This window comes from Malaya genurostris, chromosome 1 (assembly GCF_030247185.1).
Source record: "Malaya genurostris strain Urasoe2022 chromosome 1, Malgen_1.1, whole genome shotgun sequence".
Taxonomy (NCBI): domain Eukaryota; kingdom Metazoa; phylum Arthropoda; class Insecta; order Diptera; family Culicidae; genus Malaya; species Malaya genurostris.
Window position 1 is genome coordinate 63,306,249 of NC_080570.1, and position 19,497 is coordinate 63,325,745.

Here is a 19,497-nt window from a genome sequence, read left to right on the forward strand (position 1 = left end):
CGAACCGAACGTGATCGGAATCTAAAGAAGAGAAGCACTAACCGACTCCAAGGCCCGAAAGGTGGTTGGTGACTACCGTTTGGAAGGTAGAAAAAAAAATAACGGAGATGCCAATTTGCATACATACGATTTCAATTTTTTTTTCTCTCTGTCTCTCCCCCATCTGCCACGCGTTCCGATTGCTGTCACTTTCACTTGACGTATTATTCCCAGGTGTGGAAGCAATTTGTACAGATGTCGGGTAAGATGCTGTTATCGTTTCTGGCTGGAGTCCCCGAACGAGGAACAAGGGCCAGAGAAGCGAATCGATGTGACAAGTGGTGCCACTGAACGTGGCCCCGGTAGCAGTAGCAGTAACATCAGTAGCAACAGCAGCCAGTGGATCCCTCCCCGGTTGAGTTGATTACGAACTCTCGTCGACTTACCTGGAATGATAGGGGAGAAAGAAAAAGAAGAAAAAAAAAGTTCGTTACTACACTGCCATTAGACTCCGACAGATCTTCATGACGAGACAAGTGAGAAACCAAATGTTCGACTGGAAACGGCAGATCTGTTATCAATAAGGCATACAATATGGTAATTTGCCGTCGGAAACATGATTTACTGTGACCGACACGGGAGCAGGAGTCGATCGGAGTATCCGCCACTCGTTTGGACCCGGGTTTTTCATGCTGCCTGCATGCTAATAACGGTGTTGAGATAAAAAAAAATGATACCTGAGTGGTTCAATAGCTCCATCGAAGAGATCGAATATTAGGTTTCCGCTAGCGAATACTTTCGGACAATTTATTTTTATATTTTTTACTAATGATCTATTTGGTACATGGCTGACCACTGTTTGAAGGTGAAACCCTTTGTGAGCAAGTGAAAATCAAATTGTCCTTCGTAATCAAATCCCGACGATTCAAGAATCGATATCACACAATAGCCAGTTCGCCTGGATCCGACTTCCGGTTCCGGAAATACAGGGTGATGTGTTTAAAATTTCAAATCGTGAATTAGAGTGACGAAACAAAGAATGGAAAAATTTATCTAAATTTGACTCAAAACGCTTTCAATTTGTAGTTTCTATTAGTAGCTATCCGGATTGGAAGTTCAATGCATAGGGAGCTGGTCTTACAAGCCAGTTGCCGTATGTTCGAGTCCCGACTTGGAAGGATTCTCAGTGTCAGTAAAATCGTAGCTCTAGCCATGCAATACAAAACGAATGTAATACCAAGGCATTGATTTGCTTCTTCAGTAGCTGACCAAACGAACTGATTTCTGCTACTATACCGACTCTCAGTTCCGGATATCGAAAACACCGAAAATAATAATCGAAAACTCAGAAAAACGGAACATATTTCATTATCTCAAAGTCGGCTAAACCGACTTAGGCTCAAATGCAAAGGCCTATTGCTATTTAATTTTGTTTGGATCCAACGTCCTGTTCCGGAACAACAGAATGAAGTGTTTTAAAATTACAAACCGGACGATGCTGAAAACAGAAAGGTTAATCTAAATTCGGTTTAAAACTGTTTACTAGTTTATGCCCAAACAAACTGGTTTGTTTTAATTCAAGATACGATGAAAAGTTTTTAGAAGAAGCTCTTAGTAATGTTTATGAAAATATAAGCAACTGGATCAGGGTTATTTCGCCGAAAGCCATTTCGCCGAAATCCGTTTCGCCGAAAGCCATTTCTCCGAAAGGGTTATTTCGCCAAATGACATTTCACCGAATGGGCCACTTCGCCGAATGGGCCACTTCGCCGAATGTCATTTCGCCGAATCCTGAAATCGTCTTAAAATCGTTATTAGAATTAATTTAAACTAAAGACAAATGAAAAATGATAGCGTTAACGCCCGTTTTGTTGACCTACAATTGTACTTCTTGAATAAAAATTGATCCTTGTACTCTTGATTAAGATTGATTAATGAACCTCATAACGGAGTTCCCAAGAAAACTTGTTGACTATTAGCTACTAAGCATCAAAACAATTGCATAGGTGTATCTACCAGGCAAATCTATGCGGTATTTTCCGTTTATTAAGTGAAAGTGAAAAAAAATATATTATGCGGTTACGCCACACCGTTTTGGTTCATGTCCTGTCCGACCTCGCTACCGCTCGTTCGAGCACTTCAAACCAAATATACACTGAAAAAAGTCAAATACTTTTTCTAGAATTAAAATATCAAACGAATTCAATTAAGACCCAGAAAGCGTAATAATCGAACAATCATCACGAAATTATGAATATATGTTTATGTAAAGAGTATAAGAAGAGTAGACTAGAATCATCAAAATCAGAGAAAAAAAATCATAGAACTTCACAATTAAAAAGAAAATCGATAGTTACCGTTAAGTTTTATCGTTCACAACTTCATTATTTTTTTTTCTTTTTCTGCGTTCAAGTCTACTCCATGCGGAAATGTTTAAAGAAAAAGAAAAAAAAGTTCCACCAGCAGAACTTTCACACAAACGTCAAAAAAATCTGCAAAAATGACGTAATTTCGACCCCACTTTAAATGACTATTTTTTCATCAGAAACTAGAATTATTTTTTTAAATGTTGAGAGACGTTTGTTTCTAAATAGATTTTTACCTTTTTTTATATATATAAAAAATAGGTATAGAATTCGCTCAAACTTTCGAAAAATTTTCCGAGGCCCGGAGGGCCGAATGTCATATACCAATCGATTCAGCTCGACGAACTGAGCAAATGTCTGTGTGTGTATGTGTGTTGTCAACTAAGAGGTCGAGATCTCAGAGATGGCTGGACCGATTTTGATCAAACTAGTCGCAAATGAAAGGTCTCCCCGTCACCCAGAACGCTATTGAATGATTTTGAGATCGGATGTTTACTTTTTGAGTTATACGAAGTTTTATGTCAAAATTTTGACAGTATCTGTTACATTTGACCTTGAAAACAGAATATATTTCCAGACTTAGATTTCGCTCGGTAATACCTATCCAACAAGCCATAGATTGTTAAAATCCGTCCATTTTTAACGGAGATATCGATATTTTTGTGTAAGCCTTATTTCAGTAGAAGGAATTTTGAGCGCTGTATGAAAAAGCAATGCTTGGGAGCAACATGAAACACGATTTTTTATACTGTTACATATAATTGTTTCTAAGTACCAAAAAGACTGTGTACAGCATCCTTTTTTATGACAATTTGCCTCGGACCAATTTTAGCACGGTTCATTTTTGGCAACATAATCTTTCGAATATGGCATATGTAAACCAGATGATACCAGCATTATCGAGTTGGAAGTAATTCCATAATTATATTGATTTAAACTATTTACAGCAATAAATGCTGGAAGAACATGACTTCCATATACCATACGACTCAGTTCGTCGAGATCAGCAAATGCGTGTGTGACAAATAATTTCACTCAATTTTCTCGGAGATGGCTAAACCGTTTTCTACAAACTCAGATTCATATGAAAAGTCGTATACTCCCAAACAAGGTTCCTGAATTACGTTTGGATCCGACTTCTGATTGCGGAACCACAGGATGATATGTGAAACGAAATTAAAATAATGCAATTAATTTTTCTCGTAGATGGCTGAACCGATCTAAGATTCAAATGAAATCTAAGAATCATCTATGATTCAAATGAGAGGTCTTAAAATCCTATAAAACCTCTTACTTTTTAGTCAGATCCGACTTCTGGTTTAGAAAATGCAGGGTGATTAGTATAAAAATGTCCATTTCACATAAATTAATCAGGTTTATCGGGTTTGCAGATTTGGATAGTCGATTACCAAATAAATTTATTTCAGTTTGAGCGGTATTCGTTTTTAGATTCGGAATGTACCCCCAAATTTTAATTCGCACTACAATTTCTCAAAGATGTCTACACACTGCTCAGGTGAATTTAACTGATTTCGGCTACACCGATTTTAGAATTCCGGTTCCAGTATCGAATCGATTCTCAAAGCTCAATCATTTTCTCAAAAAAGACCAAATCGAACTTCAAAAACAAATATTACAGGACTTAAGGTCCCATACAAAATTGGTGAGTTTCATCCGATTCTGGAATTACAGATGATGAGTTTATAAATTTCATGTAAATTGTTTGGCGTAATAATTTATGGCCATTCGAATCATTTTGGGCTATGCTAATTCCTGAATACCGGCTCTGGAAGTACCATAAATAATGACGAAAAACTCTAAAGTGGAACTTACTTCGACATCTCATGGAATGTTCAATCGATTGTCACACGCTAAGATTGAAATTCGATATGTTTTGCAGTTTCGGCATTACAGGGTAATGAGTGATTAAAATCTCAATTTGCCGTTTTAAACGACGATAATTAAAATAATGTCATGAGAACTAAAACACCTAAGAATATCCATGCAAAAACACATGCGTATTGATAAAAAAGGTATCATCTCACTGCTAGGTGGATTAATCACGTTTTTCGTTAAAATTTTTGATTCTTGAAAAACTGTTCAACTGTTTTATTCACTGGGTATATTTTTTAGAGTGCTCAATCGAATTCAATTCAACGTGAATATTAATTCCTGTTTGAATATTTCGAGATCGGCTACTTATAGAAGAAAGTTTACTACAAGTGATATTATTAGTTTAGAGCTGTGAAATTATTTGCTAGCGATTGATTGACGGTTTTTTATGAAAAACAAATTTGATTCTAAATATTTCCTAATGATTAAAGAGCTATTTTACACCAATACATGTTATTCTTTATTGATTTTTGTTCATTTTGAAGCAGGGAAAAGCCCCCTGGAGCTAGATTCAACCAAAAATTGATCCACTGGTTTCCTGTTCCATGTCGTAAAAGGCCACTAAAACTGGAGCTCGCAAGTCAAGGTGTATTTTTCCTTAAAAAAATTGTCATAAACGGAACATTTGTGGGCTTAGCTTTTGCGGAACTCAAATCTCCGTGTCACAGTTAGACTAACTAATTGAAGGCATAGACAGAAAATATGTCTATTTTTCGGCATATTTGTCGTTTAACCGATCTACGCCGACCGATGACTTCATATTCTTCATATTATATGAATTCCAGTGGAGCTAAAGCCATCAATAGTAAATTCATTTTATTTGATATAATATAATACTTAGTTGTTTGTTGTGTTAGTTCATCACACTGCCAAGCAAAGTGTGATATTCTACATAATTTTTCTTATCTCTCTTGAACACTGACGATTATGGGTCGTTTGTTGGTTCTGAAAAGCAATAAGCTTTGAGTAAGACTTGTTGAGATGGGTACGTAATTAACTCAAGTATCTGAGTTTCAAACGCGGGATGATGTAACAACTTGCGAGGACTTCATAAGATGGAAAATTCGGATGCAGGAAATTGTTAGTTGGTTAGAGGTGGTACCATGAATGAAAGATCCAGCATTATCACTGCCAACTAGTTGAAAAAAAAAAGCACAGGATTCGTTCTAGGCCTGCATCCAAACATGCCAGCTACTGGCACAGCTCTTTTACCAGATTTAAATCTGAAAATGTTAAAATGTCTATTGCATTTTTCCAAGTATCATTGCAGGATTCTGGTCAGAGCTCTGACTAGACATCGCAAACTCAACCATCACATGGCTACTGATATGTAACTGTCCCGCATTGACGCAACTACGTATCCGGGTTTTTGATTCACCGTACATGGTTGAATCTGTGTATGGTGAATTAAAACTGAAGGATATTTTATCGTTTCTCACCCAATACGGTGAGGAGCAATAGTCAACGGAGTTCATCGCTCTTCCTTGAGTGAATGAACCCCTTCTGTTTCTATTTCAAAAGGTTTTAGCGAAATGTTTTTCGTACCGAATTTACTTCTGTTCATACATATTGCGAATCATTCTGCATTCTTCCAGGAAAGCAGAATTTTACAACTATTTGAAAGAAATTTAATGCAAAAATACAAACCTCCGTTTACGTAAAGTTTATTTACGTTACTTCCACCTACGTAAATCTTATTACGAAGTAAATTCCAAATAACAAAAACTTCTTTTACGAATCAACTGCGTGAAAAAGAAATTTTAGCATAATATGGAAACATATGCTCTGGCAACATGCTTGTTATAATCTGGGAACATTCAAAGTAAAAATACCAGAAACGATGTTTGAATTCGCTCCAAAATTCAAGACGGCGACTTCCGATTCATCGATTCATCGATATTCGTTACAAACCATTACAATATCGATATTTTCGATCGGGTTTGATGAGTAGATGTCGGAAAATGATGTTTGAATTCGTTTCCAAATCCAGCATGGCCGAAAACATCCAATTTGTTACTAGTTTTGGGAAATATTTATGAACCGGAAGCCGTCATCTTGGATTTTGCAACGACTTCAAACATTGTGTCCTAATTTCCAAATTGAAATGATTTACAACTAATATCGATGAAAAAAATTAAAAAAAAAACGTTTTCTAAATTTTTGTAGAATAAATTTTAGTTTCAAAGGCTATTTTTGCCAGTCAATTAATTGAATGCGATTCTGCACATAAAAAGTAATAAATTTACTCATAGTGACCTGACATCGGAGGCTGCATTTGGTGGGTTCATTTGTATCTTTTGGTATAAAGTTGACCCCTAGTTGAGCTCGGTATCATTCCAACACGTTTCGAGAGTAGTGGCAGAATGCAAATTCAGGCCAAAATAGAGTTGATCGTTTTTGCTTCTTCATGAACGGCGAGAGACACGAGGGTTAAGGTATTGAGTTATTTAATTGAATGCATAATATCCCATAATAATATGTGTTCAAGTTTAAAGTCGATTAGATCTAAATTCACGAAGTTACGAGCACTTTTATAACTATAGCGCGCTCAGTTTTATATTATAGCGCCGTATTGTTACAACCCGATCAACATATCATATCTGAAGTATTTCTCGTTTTGCTACTTGCTAGAAAATTTGATTTTTTCAACCTCTAGCGAGAGCAGGCCTGTATCAGGACTTGTTACGAAAAATGTTTTTTGTTTTAAACTTGTCACGGTTTAATTATCGAAATGACATATGCTCCGCTTTCTGTATATTGCCGCATCTTACTCTCCTGATCTATTTTGTATATTCTGTCAATACACAGTATAAAATTTAGTGCAGCACTAAATAATGTGTTCAAAATTTTTAAAGCGTTTATCCCACAATTCACGTTTCCAAAGTTGGTACCTCTCATAACTCGATAACTACTGTACCGATCTTTTCGAAATTTCGAACAATATTTCTGTACCAGAAATTATGATGTAATGATGGTTTTTTTTTTCAAATTTGTTTATCATTTTGTTGTGAATACGACCTACTTTACTATGGGGTACATTTTCAAAATTTACCCTTTACCGTAATGGTAGATTTTAATGGTGAATATCTCCTGTTGTATTTAAAGCAGCAACATAATTCCTCCTCCATACAATCGGCAATATGGTCAGCAATTTATGATAAAATTTTCAGTAGTATGAAATACCCGAAAATAACTCAAAATTAAAGTTTTCTAAACAGTTTGATATGAAAGAGCATTGAGGACAAATTGTGGCCAGCATTAAGGAAAATAAAGGTGCGCAAAATTCCATGAATTGAACGAATTATCGCACAAAGCGAATTTTGCAAATTCAAAACATAGCAATACGGAATATTTTCAGTGTGGGCGTACGGCACGTTTTGTTCGCTAGTTAAACTGACACTTACTATGGATAGTTAATAACCATGAGTGTTTTCAATTGACTAATATGAGGGAAACATATTTGTGCATATTGTTTAAGACAGTCATTTTGGTCATTCAATTTATAACCAACATGCCAACATGTAACGAAATTGTTAATTCTTTGTTACAGTTTAATTTCTTTGGCATGAGCTGTGTACTGCTCATAAGCAGGAGATGTGAATTCTGAGTGTGATACTTGCTGTGGTCGACTGATCTAAACCTAAACATCTATGTAATTCCTTAAAAACTCTTCATTATTCAGTAGCGAAAATTTGGCTATGCATAACAACACACTACAACTTGAATCCGATCAGTAACTACGAATCTTATAAAACTTGTATTTCTTCAATTTTTAAGTATTCGAGTTCAGAAATTCAAACAGCTAATACCGAACAAATTCTAAGAAGTTTTGTTTTATTGTATCCTCTTATTTTAAATTTGTGATTTCTACATTACTATATGTTTTAGATACAACAATTTTCAAAATATATTTTGACACTTTCTTAAGAGTACCCAAGAAAATATAAAAATACGAATATTTGGCAATAAAAATTGAAAATGTTTGGTTTCATTCGATTTTTTAAATGTTATACGTTATACGGACTTTTGCAATTATTCAAATTATTGGTAAGATTCGACATAAATGTATTTCTATAAAGTTTGTTTACCATTTTCATAATAAATAGGTAAAGAATTCACCAAAAAAAATTCAGAAGTGTGGAAAAGCATGTCAGTTTTATTTGTATTCACATCATCCAGTTTTGTCTTTGACATTACTCACCCGTGTTTTTATTTAACAATAACGAAATGAACGACTTTAACGAAAAAATCGCGTTTTTCCCGTCAAAGAATTAAAAAAAGAAATGGAAAATTTAGATTTCAAAAAACCTTTCCAGCGCTACGCTAGAAAACTATTATCGTACTAATAAACTTGGATTTTTTTAATTGCCGATGATCCAGCATCAAGTTATGAGGGTCACCGCAATTCTCCTTATTTCCATGATACTTTTTGATTTTTTTTTGTGAAAATTTTACACAATATTCTTCAAATGTTCACATCGTTTATTGTTCTGGAAGTATCCACAAATGTCTTGCCAGATCAAAAAAAATTCGTCTCAAGTTTTCTTCAATTTCATCTGTCCACCATCCTCCAGAACATCAAACTTAGACTTGGCAACGCAAAATGGTTGCCCAGGACGTTGACGGAAATGAGCCTTGACATAAGTCCCATCATCTCCAAATGCACGTGGGGAGGACACATTAGGTTTCTGATAACGAAATGCCAACAAAGAGTAAATTTTCTTCGAACAATAACCGGATCTTGGTGGGGTGCTCATCCGGAAGATCTAATAAAATTGTATCAGACAACGATACTTTCAGTGATGGAATATGGATGCGTTTACTTTCGTTCCGCTGCAAACTCTCATATTATCAACCTGGAGCGAATTCAGTATCGTTGTTTGCGAATTGCTTTAGGGTGCATGCATTCGACACATACAATGAGTCTTGAAGTTCTGGCGGGAGTTCTTCCATTGAAAGATCGTTTTTGGGAGCTTTCATCGCGACTTCTAATAAGATGTGAGGTACTGAGTCCCCTGGTTATTAATAACTTCGAAAGGCTAGTTGAGCTTCAATCGCGAACAAGATTCATGACAGTATATTTTAACCATATGTCACAGGAAATCAACCCTTCAAGATATATTTCTATCCGTGTCAGCCTCCTAAATGTCCCTGAGTCAACTTTATTTTTCGACACATCCATGCAGCGCGAAGTGCGTGGAATCCCGGAACACCTACGCTCGTTGGAAATCCCAAAACTATTTACAAGTAAGTTCAGGCATATTGATTCTGAGAAAATATTTTACACGGATGGATCACGAATTGAAGAGGCTATTGGGTTTGGTATATTCAACAATAATGTTTCGGTCTCATTTAGGCTTCAAGAACCTGCATCTGTTTATATAGCAGAGTTAGCAGCAGTTCATTATAGTTTGAGTGTAATCGTCACATTATCCCCAAACCATTATTTTCTTTTTACAGATAGTTTGAGTGCAATTGAAGCCATTCGCTCAAACGCTGCTGGCAAAAATGAACCTTTTTTGTTGGGTAAAATAAAACAGTACCTGAACGTCATATTGAATAATAATTATCAAATCACAATAGTTTGAGTCCCGGCTCATTGCTCCATTCCAGGCAATGAAAGAGCCGATATTCTAGCCAAACATGGTGCTATTGAGGGTGAAATTTATGAGAGCCCGATTGCTTTCAACGAATTCTATAGCGCGTCCCGCCAAAGAACACTTGCCAGCTGGCCAGCTTCTTGGGATAAAGATGATCTGGGTCGGTGGATGCACTCAATTATTCCGAAAATATCGAGAAAGGCATGGTTCAGGGGACTGGATGTGAGTAGGGACTTCATTCGTGTGATGTCCAGACTCATGTCCAATCACTACACGTTAGATGCACATCTCCTGAGAACTGGACTTTCCGAGACTAATAATTGTGCTTGTGGCGAAGGTTACCGCGATATTGACCATGTTGTTTGGACATGCGTGGAGTATCGTGATGTCAGATCTCAACTAATAAATTCCTTGCGTACCCAAGGTAGATTATCCAATGTCCCAGTTCGCGACATTCTTGCTTGTCGTGACCTTCCATACATGAAACTTCTTTATTATTTCATTAAGTCCATTGGAGTTCCAATTTAAATTTTATTTTATGTTAGACTGTTTTCTCTTCCATGAGTTAAACCAATAGCCAGCTATCTTACATTGAATAAAAGTGATGAACTGATACACACAAACCTGAAATAGTTATAAGATCATGTACAAAATAAATGTATTTTATTGAATGTAATTCAAAATAGCAACTCGCTTGATAAAAACAGTGTTTAGATTAACTAATGAATACCAACATACTAATATGATATTCGAAATATATTAGGTTTAGAGTACTATGTATTGTGGATGCCACGGTGAAGAAAAACTTATGTATATTGCCTATGAAATAAACATATTTATGGGAAAAAATAAGTCTATCACGATGGAACACGATTTGGGGAGCAACGTCCGTATAAGTTTCCAGGCTCGGATTGTAACAATGATGGGGTTTTTTCTTTCATTCCAGTTTCGAACTTTTTGCGCCTTGTTTACATGTAAACCAAAATGTTTCATGGTTTTCTACACAAAACCTAACTGGTACTTTTCGACTTTTAGAAACATCTCACAAACGGGTTCTCAAAACACGAGACACAGTTGTTTTTGCAATTCCAAGCTTTTTAGTGATCCATTGGTGGAACTCCTCTGGATTTGGATTGTTGGTGCATACAAATTTCTCACGGACCATCACGTATTTCTACATCGCTGTATGAATAACTGTGAAACTTGACAGATGTAAACAGTACACTGTGAATAAAATTCACTCAACCTTTCAAATATTTTGCTCATACGGATAAAAATTTACAGAAGACTTAAGATAAGCCATGTTTATCAAATACACCCTTTGTATTCTCTAGTCTAGACAAATCGCTTGAATTTATTTTTGCGTCGAACGGCGCCAAAGACGACCAGTAAATGCAATGAATCACGATCAAGTTAAATGAACCGACGTGATTTGCATTCAACCAGTCAGTTTGCGCTCAATGAGACCACCAGCTTTGCGTTGTTTGGTTCCAATCGACTTGGCACCAGAGACGTGCTAACTTCTTGGCCGATAAGCGAAATAAGGAGGAACTCATTTTCATTTTAAAATTGAAATGTAACTGACATTTTTATTCCCTTGCGTAAACGTGAAGTGCTCTAAATCTGACATAGAAAGACCAACTTTTCAATCGCTACCGAATTATGTTCGAAAAAATGACTCCGGTAACCGTGATAAATTTCATAACTCATTGAACAATTCACGTCGATAAATCTCTCCGCTGACTGTGAGATGAGCACGCTTTGACAAAGTATGCTTGTTTTGCTGCATTCTAATTTTCTAGCGCGCAAAACTTTTCCTATGGAAAAAAGTTGATACTTGGAGCGAAAATGATCAAAAAGCAGTTTACCAGCGCGGGAAATGAATAACGAGAATAATTTGAATTACGTGCTGCTGGAAACTAGTTACCTTTTTAGAAGCTTAACCGAGGTCGGATGGAGTTTTAAATACAGATTGCTGCGATTTAGCTATATTCTAAATGAATTATAATAACAACTTATAGAAGCGTTGGTAGTGAATTGTTTGAGCTGCAGGATAATGTTTGAACTATAAGTCGCCTCAGTTGTGCGATGATGCTCAATTTACTCAAAAATTTAAGCACAACACAACTAGGTGGTAAAAAAGTGTGGTTTGTCGGTTACATTATTTATACCATTATGTTCCAAACATTTTCATAACGTTGAATTGAGTATGATTAGTTCCGAAAACGGAAATCTCCACTATATTAAACTATACTGAGAAACACTAGATTGGATTTTATGAAACATAATAAACTTATCTAGAAAATATAACAAAACCATTTCTTCCAATATGAGCTATGGCGAATTAAAATAATTTTTCCAAGGATGCTCGTTTCACCAGCAAGTTTACTATCTACGGTTACGACCCTATCAGTTCCGATCGTATCTAGCCACCCGGCACCCAGTCGAGCTCGAACCTATGGAAACATACTCCAATTTTATTCGATAATCCCGTTTTATGGACTTTGGTTTGTGTCGCCCCGCAACCGAAATATACCGGCACTCCAAAATCAGCTTATCTAACGTCCCGTAGACAAACAGACTGAAAACTCGACATCATTTGCGTGCCAATATTTTTTTTATATTTTCGTTGGTTGTTACTTTTGTTGTTGGTTTGCCTCTCGCGCGGGATTTTATTCCGCGCTGGCGGATAAAACCATTTCAATTTATGTAGTTCACTGCTCCATCGCGACGCGGCCGTCGACGGTACGCAATCTAGCAGACAGACAGGGTGGTAACGAACGGTGGGTGCGAGATAACTAGCAGCGACTGTCTATCTTCGAGAGTCCTTCCACCATAAAAAAAAGAATCAAACGCAATCGACTTCCTTTCTGAAGAACAACTTGTACATCGTTGGGTGACACCAACAGAATCGATGTCGCCGTATTCATGAAAGCTAAATTGAAAATTTCAAACATCAACAAGTATATATCTAGGTTTCCGCGGAAGAAGAAGACACGCCCTAGATTCCCAGACATACAGAAGGCCAGACAAACACGGATAGATAGGATAGCGGCCGACCGACCAATGCAGCCTAGGTACACAAATCGAAAACAGAGATTGCCTCTGGCCTTTGAGTTACTGCCAAGATTAGACTAGCACCGCACCGCCACGTGCTTGGTGGACACCAGAGGAAAGAATGAAGGAAGTGGTGCTTCAGACTAGGATTATGGATCCTAGAATTATATGTTGAAATGATACCCGTGGCAACTTGTTGCCTGTTGCTAGGCGAATTTCCGCAATCGTTGATCGAGTGGAGAAGCTTCATCGTTTGTGAATCAAACCTAAAATTTCATAGTGTTAGTAAAATCGTTACACCAGCCATGCAATGGTTCTGCAAACTGCGAATCGGCTGCCAAGTCTGTTGAAACAGAAGGTTAAAGGGGGGTCATTAAAGTCTACGAATTTGTGTACAAGAAGGAGGAAGGAGGAAGGTCCATGTGGTCTCCTAATTTGACATCGAAATTCTTCCAACCCAATCAGCAAAATTGTTTTGTTATGGCGTGAGAACGTCATCAGTTTGACATTATACCCATCAAAAGACGGATTCGGAAACGATGGATTCGATTGAAAATTGTGAGAGTAAAAATTTGCGAAAAATACACCCTAGAAGTTGAACTCAAGCATTCTTACTTTTTCACCACTGTCATGAAATTGTTCATTTAAACTACTAACAAAACTCATTTTCTTTATTATCATTCATCCGGCGAGGATGGTTGAGAATTATTGCATATTTTCCCGGTTGTGTACCTTGAATAACTGAGGATTCATGATCACACTTCAAGATAACGAGATTATCAATATTTGTAAACAATCGGAACGGTTTCTGAATTCCTCAACGATAATGAAGATCAATGCGAGATTGACGTAGACTGCCTTCGAGATGTGTATTAACTGATTTGATACCGTTTAAGATTTTGTAGCCCTGGGAAAAACCATTTTCTTGTAGTTTAACATTTCAAAAATATTGTGTCGAAATTTCAAATCAATCAATCAAATGCAGTGTAAGTTACCAAAAATTTTTTTGCTCACTTTTTGAGAAAAAAAAACTACAAGGATCAGCCCCATAGGGTTTTCCGAGCCATTGATGTGGAACAAGGCAACCAAAATTTCTAATGATCTACAATCAAACAGTTCAATCAATCGTCACACTTTTGAATTCGCAATTGCACGAGAGTCTGCTTAGATTGATCTTGATTAGGAACCAACACCAAACTTTGTTTGTCTTGATTTGTATTTGTTTTATAGCCGACGAAATTACACCAATATCCCAAATGTATGCAATTATATCTTTGTACATACTTGAGATACGGATTTTAATATTTAAGCTTCTTTTCACCAAGCTTGTGTTCAAGTTTTGTATGCAAGCAGTTTTTTTTATAGCTTTAAGTTTCTCTACCATTCTGCGATTTAGGTTGAAGCGATAAACTTTTTCTTATTATCAATCGAGTTCATCTTATAAAAATTAGAAATTATTCTTAAGCACTCAAAATTTCTCGTGGGTAGTTGTCAATTTCTCTCGCGAAATGACAAAACATGGAATTTCATCCGAGCTGGCATGACACAAGATCAGAGCATACCAATTAAAGCTTAAAATCGATATATCGCTTACTCCTTCAATCTTTCACACCTTAACCGCCGGGCAGCACCTCTTGCGCATGTCCGATTTAGCTCAAATTTTGCATGAGGACATTTTTCGATGTGCTTAAACTTTTGAGCACTAGCGCTTTACGAAATTAGAGGTGATCCCAAAATATTGGCACCCTTATATGTATAAGAGCGGTAAAAATCAACGTGTTTTGTCGGTTACGTCACTTATACCATCATATCTCCGGAAACAAAAGTCGCAGTCATTTGATCTTCGAACTTGAGGAATGATGCACCGCCGGGGACATGACTGAGTCGTCCGTAACAACACATATTGGAGCGCAGAGCAACAGGCAGCCGCGACCACTAAAGCCGCTAAAGGATCAGCGAACAAGCGTGGGGTCGGGAGTTTTTCTGTCGTCGGGGAACTCTCCGTCGGTGTAGTCTAAATCCTTCGCCAGAGATCGAAAGCGACGGTTACGGGAGAACTTCCATCGTCGGGGTAGGCTAGATCCTTCGTTGGGGACTAACCGAGTAGAAGCCACAGCACCGAAGTCGAGTCGTCGGGGCGCCAGTAAACCGGAAGCCATGCTCCAACCGGAATTACAGGGCCGACCTCGGCACTCATTCGAGTGTCCCGCGTGGCGAAACACGAGATTCGGTGTCGGGAGGAATTCTTTCGCCGGGGAGCTCTCCGGAAGTCATCCTCCAACCGGAATCACTGGACCGACCCAGGCACCTTGCCGTTCGAACCGTTCACGGGTTTCGGGAACGTCGGTCCGGGGAAACTTCCATCATCGGAGAACTTTTCCGTCGGTGTAGGCTTTATCCGAATAGTTCGCGACGTAGACCAGTCATGGGTCGTCGAGGCACCAGCGTACCGAGAGAGGTGGTGTTTCAGCACAGCCCCTCTGCAAAAGTAATACCTTATGGTAGTCCCGACAGGAAAAGGGGAACGAAGTTTAGGGGGTGTTTTAGTTCGGGTTCGACTCCCACATACCAAGTTCACTTATGTGTAGGTAGCTATATGAAAAAATTCTCGTGGCATTATTTTAATGACCGTTGTTTTAAGCGGCAATTTGAGATTTTAATCACTCATTTTCCTGTAACGTGGAAACTGCAAATCGGATCGAGTTTGAATCTAAACGTGTGACAATCGATTAAACATTCCATGAGATGTAGAAGTAAGTTGGTATTTATAGTTTTCGTCATAATTTACGGTAGTTCCAGAGCCGGTATTCAGGAACCAGCATAACCCAAAACGGTTCATACGACCGTAAATTAACACGACGAACAAATTGCAATAGTTATGAGTCTAACTACTTTATCTGTTTGAATTTAAAAAAACTCATCACCCTGTAATTCCAGAATCGGAAGCCGGAATCGGTAAAATCCACGAATTTTGTATAGGTCTTTCAATTTGAATTATTGTTTACGAAATTCGATTTGGCCTTTTTTGAGAAAATGATTCAGCTTTGAAAAACAAATCTGCCAACCGGATAAACCTGATTAATTTATGTGAAATGTTATACTAATCAACCGGAAGTTGGATCTAACTAAAAAGCAAGAGCTTTTATTTGAATCTTAGATGGTTCTTAGATTTCATTTGAATCTTTGAGCCATCTACGAGAAGATGAGTTACACTATTTTAATTTTGTTTCACATATCCTGTAGTTCCGGAACCAGAAGTCGGATCCAAACCAACATGTCAGACAGGCATTTGCTGATCTCGGCGAACTGATTCGAATGGTATATGGGTGTTATGTGCTTCCAACATTTATTGCTGTAGGTAGTTTATATCAATATAATTATGGAATTGCTTTCAACTCGAAAATGCTGCCACCATCTGGTTTACATATGTCATATTCGAACGATTATGTTGCCAAAAACGAGCCGTGCTAAAATCGGTCCGAGGTTAAATGCCATGAAAAAGGATGATGTACACAGTCTTTTTGGTACTTAGAAACAATTGTATGTAACAGTATAAAAAATCGTGTTTTCCGTTGCTCCCAAGCTTTTCTTTGTCATACAGCGCTCAAAACTCCTACTGCTGGAATAGGGGGAAAAGTCGTTTACACAAACATTTCGATATCTCCGTTAAAAATGGACGGATTTTAACAATCTATGGCTTGTTGGATAGGTATTACCGTGCGGAATCTAAGTCTGAAAACATATTCTGTTTTCAAGGTCAATTGTGACAGATACTGTCAAAAAACTGAAAATTTTGACATAAAACTTTGTATAACTCAAAAAGTAAACATCCGATCTCAAAACCATTCAATAGCGTTTTGGGTGACGGGGAGACCTTTCATTTGCGACTAGTTTGATGAAAATCGGTCCAGCCATCTCTGAGATCTCGACCTCTTAGTTGACAACACACATACAGACACACACATACACACACACACGGACATTTGCTCAGTTCGTCGAGCTGAATCGATTGGTATATGTCATTCGGCCATTTTTTATATATAAAAAAAAGGTAAAACACTAAATATAAACACACACAGACATTTTCCGATCTCGTCGAACTGAGTCGAATGGTATATAACACTAAGGGTCTCCGATGCTCCGTTCGTAAGTCGGGTTTTCTAGCAATTCTAATACCTTTCTATAGAGAAAAGCAAAAACCGATGTACACATGAAAGTCAACGTAGAGTTTAGGAAAAGAAGAGAAGATTTTTGAAAAATTCTTCAAAGATGGACTGGGAGGTTAAAAAGTACAAGAATTTTTTCTCTACGTAATTTATGAAATGGTGCATGTGATTCAAAACCTATCACAAACCGAATGTTTGACAGTCAGTTGAAACCGAATAGCTTTGGAAAGTCTCGATGAGACTCGACTGGTTCTACTCGAGAACACCGTCAATTGGGAAAAATCCTCAAACTGACTACCATTAAATCTGTTCAGATCCGGAAAAGTCAGTACGACGATATGTTGCTCGTCAGTTTGTGTGACAGGAACCTGACGTTGTGGTTGTGATAGTCTAGGGACTAGACATTTAATTCCACTTTAATTTCGATTCCTTCGTCAAGTTCACGGCGAGAACAATGTCAAGAGTTGAATTTTTAATAAAACCAGAAGCTAAGTTTGTCTGCGGTCTGCTTTTCGGTAAGTGATGAATATTTTGCCCGGATCGGAACGGAACAGGAGAATCGAGATTGAACTCAGCCGGAAACAGCTTCGAGTGGTCTGCGAGTAAGTGGTTTTGGCTGCTCACTTCTTCGATAAGTTGTTGATAGACAACGTCACGCAGTGGTGAAGCGTCACTCAGAGTCAGGAGTTGGTGTGTTCGTGCTCCGGATTCTTGAGCGCGATGCCAACATTCCAGCCAGGAAATATCTTTAGTCCATCATCATCATCATCGGTGAACTATTGTTGGAAACGGCATGTTTGGTAAGAGTGCACTACACTTGGTTACTCGTTTCAGTGTGGAAATAAATCTTCTGGACTTGTTCAATAGAAACGGGCAATATTTAGTCTGAGTGGGCTCTTCACAAGTAACCTTGCAGGTTCAGATTTTCTCGGATGGTTCGGATTTTCAGATACCATTCTTAATGTGTGTGCATTTCCACTTGCAGATGAAATATTTGTTTTATCTGAGAGAACTTATTGGAGCTTTTGGTTAGTTTCTAGCAGATCAAAATTGGGATGTGATGTCTAGTGTTCAGTAACTATGTCACTGTATGAAACTAATCTAGCAACGAAGCAACAACCAGCAGACAAGAAACAATTCCACAGTAGGTACAGGACTGTCTCCAATCGGAAAAGAAGGGTTTCCCCTCCCAAGATAAACTGCTTTTTTTTCATTCCTGCAAATCGCGCACCAGTAGATGTGCTATCAAAAACACAAATACGAAAACCACTTCGTTGCGATCAGCTCGAGGCAAAACCGACCGCCATTTCCACCAACATGAGCAGCAGCACTTGTCCCTCGTCACCTCACGCGTCGTCGTCCCGAACCAACGGGGCAGGTGATGCGGAGTCCTATTTGCGGCCGGGAATGCAAACGTCAATATTTGCTTTCAATCACACGACGCAGAACCGACCACCACGACGGTTGCCACCAGGACGAGGGTGTTAATTGCAGTGGCAAGGCTGAGCAGCAAAAAAAAAAAAGAAAAGCACAACACAAATGTTGAATGTTTAATCAGACATCGATCGTGGTTTACCAGCACACAGTGTGTCATCATCATCGCAGGAATGCATGCGTTGCACTCACCCCGATGCGATGGTTCATACAAACACGAAAATGTGCCAGACGGACACATTTGAATGCGGTGACGATGCGGTGCGACGGGGCGGATCCTGGATCCAGACACAAAAGCGAACCGTGTGCAGACACGAAAGACGAATGCTGATGATAATCCTTTTTATTTATGCACAAAAGGAACAATCAAAATAAATTGAATTTACCAACAATGCCCGAATAGCAGCGGTAGGAGCAGTAGCAACAGCAACCGGCGTTGGTCTTGTTAGAACGGTCCCACAAGGACTCGTGCTCGTGTCTGGTACTAAATCGATATCTGGTTGTTGGACTGGTTTGGCATTATAGAGGGCAAGAGCGGGAAAGGCAAAGGAGGCCGGAACTGTAATCCTTCTAATTCTATTTCAATAAATTTCACAGTTAGTTCTACAATCCTCACTTTCGGTTCCCGGTAGGGTTTCTATTTTGGAGCTTAGTCGGAATTGGTCGCAATCTACCGAGGATATTGGAACCAACCGCCACCGACCGACGACGACGACCGGCGACCGACGACTTTCGATGCTGGTAAGTAAGGAAAAGCTTCGCTCGGAATTGCTTTATTTGTTCACATTTTCCAGGCAGGATTAGTCACAACAAAGTTGCTGTGCGGGACAACTCGAGTAAAGGTTCGCGGTGTACGGCAGAGAAAGGGTTATAATTCCATTTAATTACCAACAAATCCGGCACCGACTGGAGAGGTGGAAGAACTCGCGCAGAAACAAATCGTCTCCCTCGTCTCCTCGCTGATCAGGTCCCGAAGTCGAACGAATCGCACAGTGAATCGGT

General features: G+C 38.3%; 1 protein-coding gene across 5 annotated transcripts in view; it reads right to left on the reverse strand.

The window, feature by feature from the left end:
- LOC131440264 (sterile alpha motif domain-containing protein 5) overlaps positions 1 to 19,497 on the reverse strand; it is a 657,981-nt gene that overhangs the window by 227,708 nt on the left and 410,776 nt on the right. Inside the window, exon 3 of one of the 5 annotated variants that reach the window (XM_058611386.1) lies at positions 69 to 425. The exons of the other annotated variants lie outside the window; for them this stretch is intronic. Within the exon in view, the coding sequence (XP_058467369.1) occupies positions 360 to 425 (66 nt within the window). The 3' untranslated portion in view covers positions 69 to 359. Of the gene's footprint in view, positions 1 to 68; positions 426 to 19,497 lie in introns of those variants that run through there. 5 annotated transcript variants of the gene reach the window in all.